This window comes from Lepidochelys olivacea (genome assembly GCF_965140295.1).
Source record: "Lepidochelys olivacea isolate rLepOli2 genome assembly, chromosome: 4".
In the NCBI taxonomy this organism is placed as follows: Eukaryota; Metazoa; Chordata; order Testudines; family Cheloniidae; genus Lepidochelys; species Lepidochelys olivacea.
In genome coordinates, this window is record NC_140414.1 from 142,525,091 (window position 1) to 142,538,453 (window position 13,363).

The window sequence follows — 13,363 nt, forward strand, 5'->3', positions numbered from 1 at the left end:
CCAGGACTGGCCTTTGGGGTCTGCAAAAATCATAACCACACATTTTTGAGATGTCTCCACATTAAGGGACAGTGCACAAGTTGTATGTAAACCCACTCTAAGATTTTAAGATCTTTGGGGAAGGAACTGGCTTTTTAGTACAGCAGCCACAGCAAAAGGGTCCAGAACCTGCTCCAAGTGCTAGCATAATAAAATAAGTCAACTCCAGCTAATAAAGTTGAGCAAAATAAGAGCAATTTCATTATTTTCTAGTTAAAAGTCTTATTTTCAGTTTTTGAAGCGATAACGTTTGGGCACTTAGACAAAAGCTAATAATTCTGCATCAGGGCTGGTGATTTCCCCCCCAAGGACTCAAACAAATTAAAACACATTTCTAACAGAGTTGGCATGAACCCTAGACTGCAGCATCAACGGCCATCCCACCATTTTGTAGTTTGTAGACAACACTTTTGTGGAGGCACTGTGAGCGGTGACAGGAACTCAACTCACGCCACTGTTCTTGAGAGGGGAGCTCAAACGGCTCTTCTGCTTTGCTGTTAGCCATGAGTATTCACTCCATGACTTAGCTGAGGGCCTCTCATTTGCAAGCTGGTCGACAGCCAGCATTAGAAATCAGGAAGACAGAGGCTCAAGTTTTCAGTGGTGCACTAACAGCAGCAAACGGACAAGGGATAAAGGCAGTCAGCTTCACAAGAACTTCTCCCTCCCACCCCCAGCGCAACTCTAATTGTGACATTTGGATTGGGCATTGGGGAGAAAAAATGAGTTTGAGGATTTAAACCCCAAATAAAATCAGAGCCCCCTAGTAGGGTTGCCAACTCTGACAAACTATTCCGGGAGCCAGTAATCTTACCGTAGAAGGCAATTAGGTTAGTCAGGCATGACTTGCCCTTGGTGAATCCATGTGAGTGTTTCTGATCACTTTCCTCTCCTCTAAGTGCTTCAAAAATTGATTCCTTGAGGACCTGCTCCTTGATTTTTCCAGGGTCTGAGGTGAGGCTGACTGGCCTATAGTTCCCCAGATCCTCCTCCTTCCCTTTTTTAAAGATGGGCACTATATTAGCCTTTTTCCAGTCATCCAGGACCTCTCCTGATCGCCATGAGTTTTCAAAGATAATGGCCAATGACTCTGCAACTGCATCCACCAACTCCTTTAGCACTTTCGGATGCAGCGCATCCGGCCCCATGGACTTGTGCTTGTCCAGCTTTTCTAAAGAGACCCAAACCACTTCTTTCTCCACAGAGGGCTGTTCACCTCCTCCCCATGTTGTTCTGCAGAGTGCAGTAGTCTGGGAGCTGACCTTGTTCGTGAAAACAGAGGCAAAAAAAAAGCATTGAGTACATTAACTTTCCAAATGTTGTGTGTACCGTTAGCTAACTGTTGTAAAGCGCTTTGGATAGAAGCACTATATTAAAAAAAAAAAAAACCCTTAAAAAATGTTTTTTTGTTTTAGAAATTTCAAAGCACACAACTGATATTTTAATATCACTAGCCTAACCTTTTTAATGCGATGGATGTGCCCTCTCTCCGAGCTGAGGCTGGGAAGTGGGGGTCTCTCCCCGGCAGGCGCAGCTGAGGCTGGGAAGTGGGGGTCTCTCCCCGGCAGGCGCAGCCCTGGAGCTGGGGAAAGTCACCTTTTTTCTCTGGCCTCTGCAGCCCTGCACATCCCAAATTCCCTCCACCCCCTCTTCTCACCCCACTGCCTCCTCCCACCTACCCCCTGTTCCCCCCAAGGCCACCACCTCACCTAGCACATGCATCTTCTCCAGGGTCCAGGCACCTAATTAGTGGAGCCACTCCCGTTCCACTAATTAGGTGGGCCGCCTGGGTGCGCACTTTAGAACTATCCGCGGACCCCAGTTTGAGAACCTCTGACATAAGCAATGACCCTGCCCCCAAATAGCTTACAATTTAAGAGCCATAACGAGTGAATGAGAGAAACAAGTGAGCTTGGGGGTGGGGGAAGGTCGCAGGGTAACAAATCTAATGGGATGTGCTTAGTTCTTAGCCAGGTGAACACAGCTCACTGTCTGTCTAGCTGTTAGTTTTGAGGGAAAACTGGATGGTGAGTAAGGTGTTGGCTTGATCAGTTCTGACTGGAAGTTTCTCTCATAGAAGGTGCGGGAGAGGGGAAAAAGCACAAAGGTACTTGTGACTAGAGAAAGACACCACCCCACTCCTGTTATTAACTGAAACGTTCAGACACAAGTCACTATGCAGAGCCGATTCTCTTGAAATAACAGGTTCTGATACTTGCAAGAAAAATCGTCTACTGATCTGGCCCTAACCCTTGTGCTGGAAAATACTCCATTTAAAATGGTAATCGGCTCAAATAGGGCACTAAAGAAACCTCTCACAAATACATCTGAGCTCCCAGCCGCCTCCAAAGCAAATCCACTGTGAAGGAGCTAGAATTAGCACATACCTCTTGTATAAATGCTTGCCTTAGGCACAAAAAGAGGGTGTGTGTGTGGGGTGGGGTGTGGAGGGGGGGCGGTTAAGTTTGTAAACAGTGCTTTGAAAATACCTTGATCAGGAAGCTCGAAGGGAAGCCACCCCTCTCCACAATGTGACAACACAATTGGTGTGTCCACTTTCCATTATAGTATAGGAAACCCTAAGAGCCCAACATCCCACACTGACATCACACTTCTAAAATAGGAGTTATCAGATGTAATCCCTGGGTCAGCATTGTGCCAGTAGACATAAAAAGGCCTTTGGTATTCATGTGAGGAAATGTGACTATTGTGTGTAGAAGGATACCCAGTCAGGCCCAGACCACTTGTCTCTGGCCACTACTCTCCCTGGAATTCCTTGGCGCCACCACAGCGTTCCCCATCCCCTTTTTTTAAAAAAAATTTATCTTAACAGGGGCCTGACAGCATGCTGGAAAGCTGTGTTTTGCTAGTAAAGCAGCAGGCGAGTGTGTGCACGCGTGTGTGTCTCTGGAGTGTATTACAGGAAACTGTTGGCTCTCGGTATCTAGGAATGGTCTATTGTCTAGAGGGTGGAACAATCTTTATAATTTCTTGTGAAGTGTAAATTGTGTTCCATTATTATTTCTAACAAAGCCACATCCTTCCTTCAGATTGATTTTTCACCAGTCACTAATAACCAGGAATTTTTTCCCTTCAACTTTTAAGCACAAACATTCAGGCTCCTTGTTGCAGTCAGGGGCATAAATACATATTTGCGGTTATGAAATGTACAGTTTGCAAACAGATTATAAAATGATAGCAACTAGAGCCATGAGGCTCATGAACCTCCAACTGAATGGATCGCTCTGGTTTGAGTTCTCCTTTCTCCCTGGGCATTTTTTGCCTACTTTGATCCTCTATTGTGGCCTCTGTACCATGGGGTTGCAGGGAACAATGCCAGAGTCCAATTCCACAAGGGTGAAAGCTCTGTTGGGACCTGCAACTCTTGGATACAGAGCAGAAAGGGGGTGCGAATTCTGTGGAGGACAGACTGCTCCCCACATGGGAGATCAGAGAGGGAAAGTGGGGAGAGGAGGAATGGCTTGGACTGGGGCAGAATTGCTACAGAGGCCTATAGAGAAAGCAGGTAAGAAGGGCATTTCTTTGTGTTTATTGTGCATTTCTACCCGGAGATGTAAGTACATTGTAAACTCCTGTGCTTTTATGTTTGCAAATATTCAAGTGAGTCTTGAAAACAAGCCTATAGGAGATCTTGCCAACCCTGTATAACCTCCACTGCAAACCCCTCACAGACTTCCCTACCACCATCACCACCAACTCCTGGTCTGAACCTTTCCCCACTTTTCCATCTCCCAAAAAAGTTTTTAAGAACCAGAGTATCCTACAGGGTAGCAGCGTTGCTGAGATTGTTCTTTTATTCAGCCTGAAGATCACCCCCTCCCCCGAACCTTCCCAAAAAACCTTGTCTACACGATGAGCAATGGCAAGGCCCCAGGCAGACATGAGCAAGTACCTGTAATCACCCCAAGTCCTTCCTACCATAAATAAACACAGCCATTCAACAGTACAGCCTTTCTACCTCTGCCGAAGACGATAGCATCCAATATTCAAATAATACCAGGGGCTGAAGAACGAGTTATATTGGGGGCTCTCCAGCAACCACAAGGAAACAACACACATATATGTGAACAGGTTCAGTGACCCAAGTGCCAAAACTGAGCCAACCTTTAGTATCTGGGCACCTAGACTGATTTAGGCTATGGGTGAAAGCTGGTTTAGACAGTAATGACCGGGCTAGCTAAAAATGAGGGTTTTTTTTTTAAATGTATATTCTATTTTTTTGCTACACCATTCCCTATGGTACAGAATTATATGACAATAGTTAATTAGTTGCCATAATTTTATGGCCCATGCTATGCCCTTTTGCTCAACATTGTTTAATCCCACGCAAAGATATTTTAAAATAAAATTATAGCAAAGAGTATCTAATTATGCATGTACTGAGTTGTATGTCCATTACTTGAGGTTATTAACTAGAAGGGCTCGTAGCAGAGCTGTCACCAGGTCCATAATTCTACTCTATTAGTTTATACTTCTTTCAAGCTCCTATCCCCGATGGCTCTTGGTACTTTTACAAGTGCTTATTATTTGTACTAGACTGAAAGTGGGGTGGGTGCCTTATTCTGATGTTCTGGGGATTGCCCAGAGCAGTAAGGAGTTCTGTCACCTCTTCACTTGTAACTTTGGATGCCTTAATGCTGCCATGGCTCAGAGCCAGGATACCAGTAAACAGCCCCCAAGCATAAAGTTTCACCCTGGCTCTCACCAGCCCACTTTTCCTTGCAGGGTGACCCCAACGGTCCTGCTGCTCTCAAGTCTCCCCAAATCCATCCTTCCTGAGTTCTTGACTAACAGACACTCCAACTTTTCCCCTCTGGTTCATCACCACCACCACCCTCCCAAGGCATGAAACCAGCTCCCCAGACACCAGCTTACTTTCACACACACACACAGACCTGCTTAAGGTAAAAATTAACAAAAAGTGTGTTTAATAGAAAAATCACAGATTCAGAGATGAAATCATAAGAAAAAGCAAATGCATTCAAACTACACACACACAAAAAACAAACATAAAAACCCAACTTCAGGCTTTACACTTATATTAGAAAAGGGAATTAGTCTAATATAAAAGTTACCCGTTATCACTGAGCAGTTTTCCCAGAATACACTCTGTCATAGACAGCATCCAGCATTTCACCGACAGCTACCTGCTTAGAGGCTACCCCTCAGAATGAAAACTTCAGTTTCTTTTTAAGGGCTCCCTCCCGGCTTTTCTTTTCTCCTGGCATGGTGATTCATGGTTGCTTAGGGTGGGGAAATCTAGCACAGTTGTTTCCCATTAACCCTAATGGCCAACCATTTGTCTCTTCCTGGGTTATACAATGCTAGGTGCTTGGAGCTAGTCTCATCTGTCTGGGGAGACAGCTCCTCCCCAACCTGGCTGATGACCGCCCCGTTGTGTGGAGGAGCTGAATGTAGCAGCACAAATTATGAGCACTGTTTTATACCTACTCAAATACACAAATTCATAACCACATGTTCAGAGCATTACAGGCTTTCATAAAAGATCTTACTCCACATGTGTTCATACACAACATTGTATACCACCAGTTGATTCAACTGCTTATGCTTTGGGGTTCAGACACCCTGTTCTCCAATTGGGGTGTCTGGACCCTGACTGAAACACTTACAGAATATCAGGTATATAAGATCCTTGCCCCAAAGAATCTGCAATCTAGAATTTGGGCAGGATGAGCACCCAATAGAGGAGACTAGTTTATATACATAACTTAATAGTTACTGCAATCTTGTCTCCTGGACATCTCATTGCGGTTAAATTTATTTATTTATTTATTAAAGTTTGCTTCATGTCATTAGTACTGCAAAGAACTCCAGGTACAGAGGATTAAAATATTATTCAGTCAAAATGAAAACCACCATGTCTGATACCTCTTCAGCAAATGGCTAGCACAAGAGATAAGTGTCTCATCATGCATTACAGATGATAGATCCAGGCTCCCTCTGAACAAGGGGTGGCGTGACATCTTGGAAAGGGTTTTGCAAGCTCCCGTTCAGAGATTTATATTCTGACGCCAGACGGGACCACTGTGATCATCTAGTCTGACTTCCTGCAGAAAACAGGCTATAGAACTTCCCCAAATTAATTTCTCGAGTCAAGCTGCTGTTCGCTCAGCCACTGCCACTGGCTGCAACAGAGGTTGTATGACAAAATAGCCCGACCCACAAGAAAGTTAGTCACTGAGTAAGTTACCAAGAGGTTTATTACGCTTTAACAAAATAGATAAATAAAACAGTGAGCAAAATCCAGGTGTAGCTGTCTTCTATGCTTTTAGTAGTATTAGAGCCTTAATAATTCTTATGAATCTTAACTTCAAGGCACAGCTGGAACGGTTACATAAAAGTATGATCTGAAGTCTGTACATGTAACCTAGATTCAGAGCTTCCAAGGCCAGACAAGACCATTGTGATCATCTAGTCTGATCTCCTGCCTAACACCGCCCACAGAACTTCCCCAAAATAATTCCTAGAGCAGATCTTTTAGACAAACGTTCAACATTTATTGAAAAATTATTAGTGATAGAAAATCCACCATGACCCTTGGTAATATGTCCAATGGTTAATTACCTTCCCTATAAAAAATTTGCACCTCCTTTCCAGTCTGAATTTGTCTAGCTCCAACTTCCAGACAGTGAATTGGGTTCTACCTTTCTCTGCTAGATTGAAGAACCTACTATTAAATATTTGTTCCCCACGTAGGTACTTATAAACTGTATTTATGTCATCCCTTAACCTTCTCTTTGTTAAGCTAAATAGACTGAGCTCCTTGAGTCTATCATTATAAGGCATGTTTTCTCATCCTTTAATCATTCACAGGGTATTTCTCTGAACCTGCTTCAATTTATCAACATCCTTCTTGAACGGTGGACACCAGAACTGGACACAGCATTCCAGTAGTGGTCTTACTAATGCCAAATATAGAAGTAAAAATAACCTCTCTATTCCTACTTAAGATTCTCCTGCTAGACAAATTCAGACTGGAAATAAGACTTTGTTTTTTTGTTTTTTTTTAAAACCATGATAGTAATTAACAATTGGAACAATTTACAAAGGGTCGTGGTGGATTCTACATCACTGATTTTTAAAATCGGGATTGAATGTTTTCTAAAAGATATACTGTAGGAATTTTGTGGGTTTCTCTAGGATGTGTTATACAAGATATCAGACTAGATGATCACAGTGGTCTCTTCTGGCCTTGAAACCTATTAATTAATTAGTCATTTGGCCCTCCCAACAACATACGTGGTGTGGATTATACACAACCTGTGTGAACACAGGATAGTTTGTGCTGGCCAGCCTAGAAACAGAATAGCTAATCAAAGGAAGCAGAATCATCTGACCACTCTTCTTGGAGGTACACAATTAATTATCCAGGATTAATGTGATTTGCTTACTAAAGCTTCAGTGTTTATGAGCTGGGTGAATTTTAGAGCTGGGTGAATTTTTTTGGACAAATTAGTTTGCTGAAAAATGCAGTCTCAATCAACCCAAAGCTATTTGCAAAACTGAGATGAATTCAAAGAATTTTGGCCAAAAATATTTTTCAGGACTTAGCTCCCATTCACAACATGAGAGGAAGAGGTGCCCTACTTGTAAGTTTTAGCCCCCTGGTTAAGACAGTCACCTGGGATGTGGAGAGCCAGGTTCAACTCCACCATTGGCTTGATCTGGAGAAGGGCTTTGGACACAGGTCTCCAACACTACAGGAGAATGCCCTTTCCACTAGGCTCTGGGATATTCTGGTAAAGGGGCTCTCAATCTCTCTTGTTGAAGTTGTTCCACTTGGTATAAACAGTCATTGGAGCAGGGATTTGAACTTGGCCTCCCACATCCTACAGGAGTCCCTAACTACCAGGCGAGAGTCATTCTCACTTCTTTTGTTGGCCCAATGGCTATTCATGGTCATTCACAGTGGCAATTTATAGTCAATCATAATGACCGTGACAGGGCAAGACTGAGATCCTAGAATGGATTTTTTTCCAATTACTGGGTGTGTGGATTTTTTATTTTCCTCTTTATTTTTTGGAATGGCAAGCAAACCAAAACAAATCAGTTTTTTGCCCAGAACTATTTATGATGTGCCAGTTACATTTGCTGCCATGAACGTGACAAACGTATTTGAAGTTACAATTGCACAGAAATGCGACACAGATTTATCAAATGAAGACCTGACCTTGGAATATGTGAATACATGTAAATCCTGTGTTCTGTTTTATCACACATTCACTTATATTGGATGCAGTAACTTTATGCATGTTTCTCCCTCTCTCCTTTTATATATTACAATAAAAATACAAATTAGAAACAAGACAACAGAATACAAGAGTGACATTCAAATCAGAAAATGCCATCCCGCTAATTAACTACTCTTACACCCACAGTGTCTTCACAGACACTACGTCACCCTAACTACACTGACATAAGCCCTAGGCCTCTTGAGGAGATGGAGTTATTACGTCAGTGTAGAAGGGCACTTACATCGGTGGGAGCATGTGTAAGCTGATACACATTACACAGTGTGTAAGCTGATACAATTAGTGGGGCTGTCAATTAATTGCAGTTAACTCACGCGATTAACCCAAAAAAATTAATCGCCGTTTTAATCGCACTGTTAAACAATAAATACCAAATGAAATCTTAAATGTTTTTGGATTTTTTTTCTGCATGTTCAAACATATTGATTTCAATTACAACACAACATACAGTGCTCACTTTATATTATTTTTATTACAAATATTTGCACTATAAAAATGGCAAACAAAAATAGCATTTTTCAATTCACCTCATACAAGTACTGTAGTGCAATCTCTACAGTGCAATTTACACTGTGAAAGTGCAATTTACGAACGTAGATTTTTTTTTTTGTTACGTAACTGCACTCAAAAACAAAACAATGTAAAACTTTAGAGCCCACAATTCCACTCAGTCCTACTTCTTCTTCAGTCAATCGCTAAGACAAACAAGTTTGTTTACATTTACGGGAGATAATGCTGCCCGCTTCTAATTTACAATGTCACCGGAAAGTAAGAACTGGCGTTCCCATGGCATTTTTGTAGCCGGCATTGCAAGGTATTTACATTCCAGATACGCTGAACATTCGTATATCCTTCATGCTTTGGCCACCATTCCAGAGGACATGCTTCCATGCTGATGACGCTAGTTAAAAAATAACGTGTTAATTAAATTTGTGACTTAACTCCTTGGGGGAGAATTGTATGTCTCCTGTTCTGTGTTTTACCCACATTCTTCCTTACAGTTCATGTTATAGCAGTCTTGGATGATGACCCCCAGCACTTCTGGTTTGTTTTAAGAACATTTTCACTGCAGATCTGACAAAACACAAAGAAGGTACCAGTGAGAGGTTTCTTAAAGATAGCTACAGCACTTGACCCAAGGTTTAAGAATCTGAAGTGCCTTGCAATATCTGAGAGGAATGAGGTGTGGAGCATGCTTTCAGAAGTCTTAATAGAGCAACAGTCCAATGCGGAAACTACAGATACTAACCACCAAAAAAGAAAATCAACCTTCTGCTGGTGGCATCTGACTCATATGATGAAAATGAACTTGCTCCAGTCTGCACTGCTTTGGATTGTTATCGAGCACAACCCATCATCAGCATGGACGCATGTCCTCTGGAATGGTGGTTGAAGCATGAAGAGACATATGAATCTTTAGCGCATCTGGCACGTAAATATCTTGTGACGCCAGCTACAACAGTGCCATGAGAACGCCTGTTCTCACTTTCAGGTGACACTGCAAACAAGAAGCGGCAGCATCATCTCCTGCAAATGTAAACAAACTTGTTTGTCTGAGCAACTGGCTGAACAAGTAGGAGGACGGAGTGGACTTACAGGCTCTGAAGTTTTACGCTACATTCAAAAATAAAAGTTAGTTTTTGTACATAATTCTACATTTGTAAGTTCAACTTTCATGATAAAGAGTGCACTACAGTACTTGTTTTAGGTGAATTGAAAAATACTATTTACTGTGTTTCTTTTTTACAGTGCAAATATTTGTAATAAAAAATAATATAAAGTGAGCACTGTACACTTGGTATTCTGTATCATAACTGAAATCAATATATTTGAAAATGTGGAAAACATGCAAAAATATTTAAATAAATGGTATTCTATTACTGTTTAACAGTGCGATTAATCACGCGATTAATTTTTTAAAATCTCTTGACAGTCCTAATAATTAGTGCCTTATGTTGTCCTACCTCTGTAGTGTAGACAAAGCCTTACAAATGCTGATGTGAAGAAAAGTTTTGATAGTGGAAAACACCTTATTTTACTCAGCTTTCACTGAAAAATGCAAAACAGAGCCTTTCTGGCATCCAGCCCACAGCTACGGAACTCACTTCTAGAAGTTCAGAGAGGTCGCCATGTTAGTCTGTATCAGCAAAAACAACGAGGAGTCCTTGTGGCACCTAACAAATTTATTTGGGCATAAGCTTTCGTGGGCTAAAACCCACTTCATTGGTCATTATGATAGTCCACCTCAGAACTTTCAGAGCTCAATAGAAAACCCACTTCAACCTCATTTCGCCACCCCCTCACACTCACTGAAAGTAAAAAACAAAACAAAGAGAGAGAGAACTTAGTGTACACCGAGGTATATACTTTCAAAAAAATGGGTCCTTTAAATTGGTCTCCCAAGTCCATTTTTAGAACTACATCTACATAAAACGTGTAGGCACTAACATAAAAATCTCTCGATTTTCAACAATGCTGAGCAGGCAGCAGCTCTCACTGAAGTCAATGAGTGCTTCCAGGCTTGCATATGGGGTCAGCTTTTCAGAGGCACGAATAGTATTTAGGTACCTGTCATTGAAAGTCAATAGTAGTTAGATCCCTAACTGATGTTTGTGACTTTGAAAATCTCCCTTGGATACCACAGCTTTTGTTGGGCAAATACCTACCAGGGGAAGTCTGTATCAGAAAAGCAGGGAGATCAAGGCAGGCATAGTTTGACCTCTTCACATTTCAGTAAGGATTGTAGAGAACACAATGCACTTACCAGTTACATTCTGTTGTACTTCCAAATTGACATTCACAAAGAATCGGATGCTGTCCCCGGAAACAATTGAGGAATTTACAGTGTCAAAGAGCTCTTCTCCTCCTACTTCTTCTTTGTTCTCACAGCCGTCATCGGTGTCACATTTAAGATAACCTGTAAATAAAAATAACACGTCTTCATTATACTCTTTGCCCTTCACAAGCAATAGAACCAAGAACATAATGAAAAGGTCCCTCATTATATCAAACCTTTTTCACAAGCAAAACAAAAAAGAATATTTTGCAATTTTACTTTGTGGGTGACATCTCCTCAAGCCTGCAAGAGGATTCCCTTCTATTCGACATTGGTGAGTCCTCATCTGGAGTACTGTGTCCAGTTTTCGGCCCCACACTACAAGAAGGATGTGGAAAAACTGGAGAGAATCAAGCGGAGGGCAACAAAAATGATTAGGGGTCTGGAACACATGACTTACGAGGAGAGGCTGAGGGAACTGGGATTGTTTAGTCTACGAAAGAGAAGAATGAGGGGAGATTTGATACCTGAAAGGGGGTTCCAAAGAGGATGGATCTAGACTATTCTCAGCAGTAGCAGATGACAGGACAAGGAGTAATGGTCTCAAGTTGCAGTGGGGGAGATTTAGGTTGGATATTAGGAAAAACTTTCACTAGGAGGGTGGTAAAACACTGGAATGCGTTACCTAGGGAGGTGGTGGAATCTTCTTCCTTAGAAGTTTTTAAGGTCAGGCTTGACAAAGCCCTGGCTGGGATGATTTAACTGGGGATCGGTCCTGCTTTGAGCAGGAGGTTGGACTAGATGACCTCCTGAGGTCCCTTCCAACCCTGATATTCTATGATTTTATGATTCTATGATTTGCTCTTCAAAATTGTTACGTTATAGTATTCCCCACATTCAGAAAGCACAGCAGACCAGACCAGAGCTCTACCATGGCCTTGAAGAAGAATGCTGCCCTATATGTTAACATTAGTAAACCTGTAAGATCTTCTTTACACTACGGGGGGAGATCGAGCTAAATTACGCAACTTCAGCTCTATGAATAATGTAGCTGAAGTAGATGTACTTAGATCTACTCACTGCGGGGTCCACACTATGCTAAGTTGATGGGTGAGCATCTCCCCACTCCCCTTGCGCTTCTCGTTCAGGTGGAGTACAGGAGTTAACAGGAGAGCGATCTGACGTTGATTTAGCAGGTCTTCACTAGACCCACTAAATCAACCGCCGATGTATTGACTGCCGCATGTCGATCCCTCGGTAAATGTAGACAAGCCCTAAGACTCTCACACAGGATGTAGTAGCAAACAATTCAGAGAAGTCTAGGAACTGGTATTGAAAAATACTGGTATAAAAAAAATCTTTAAAAAAAAATACAACACATTAAGTAAATAGTAAAATTCATTTATATACGCTATATGGAAGAATCAAAAACGTATTTGCTTATGTTATGAAATTCCTTTTTTCAAGCATTAATTGCATTACTATAGCACTGGTGAAAGGGGAAGGAGCAACAGTCATGGAAAATGAAGCTTCCCATTCGGCCACAGAACAGACATAGAATTAGTAGCAGCAGCGCAAGTGTCCCTACAAATCTAAATAACGTCCTTCTTTAGAGGCTGGGTCTAGTTATGAGGGGGCAGTTCAATGCCAATGTGCATTCAGTACTTGATCTCTATTATCAGACTGCCAACAATGATGCTAATTAATGCAACATGCGTAGGGGTAGTTGGGCTGTGATGTTGAAACTTGTCCAACTGAAGCTGGATTGAGAACAACTCATCTTACACATGCCACTCAAAAGCTATGAGACAGTAAAAAATTAATAATAATAATAATGTAGGCCCCATATCTGCAAAGCACAAATGTACCCATCCCTATTCAGCAATGCACTTCAGTTGGGGCGTCGGTCACTATCTTTCTGGGCTACCAAACTGATGACCTACAAGTGAGCATTTTGATCGCTCCATTCATGTTTCAGTGAAACCATCCAAATCAGAAAGCCAGGGTTTACCATGGGATCTAGCTCTCAGCAACACAGAAACTTCACTTTGGATTCTTTATTTCAAAACTGACAGCATTTTGCCTTGCAGGGGAGGAGGTAGCGGATACGTGAGAAGAAGACAAGTCTTAATTGTTGTGTCCTAACGGGGTAAGGAACAGGGGCATACCTGATCAGATGAGTTGACATACCAAAGAGGCAGACAAATCTCTTAATTACAAGAGACAATTTTAGATCCTTTTGCAGCATTATAAT

The 13,363-nt window shown here is 41.9% G+C and overlaps 1 protein-coding gene across 1 annotated transcript in view; it reads right to left on the bottom strand.

Moving 5' to 3' along the window:
- SLC4A11 (solute carrier family 4 member 11) overlaps positions 1–13,363 on the bottom strand; it is a 160,570-nt gene that overhangs the window by 97,689 nt on the left and 49,518 nt on the right. Inside the window, exon 3 of the mRNA XM_084626793.1 lies at positions 11,098–11,250. Coding sequence (XP_084482919.1) covers positions 11,098–11,250 — 153 coding nt within the window. The remainder of the gene's footprint in view (positions 1–11,097; positions 11,251–13,363) is intronic.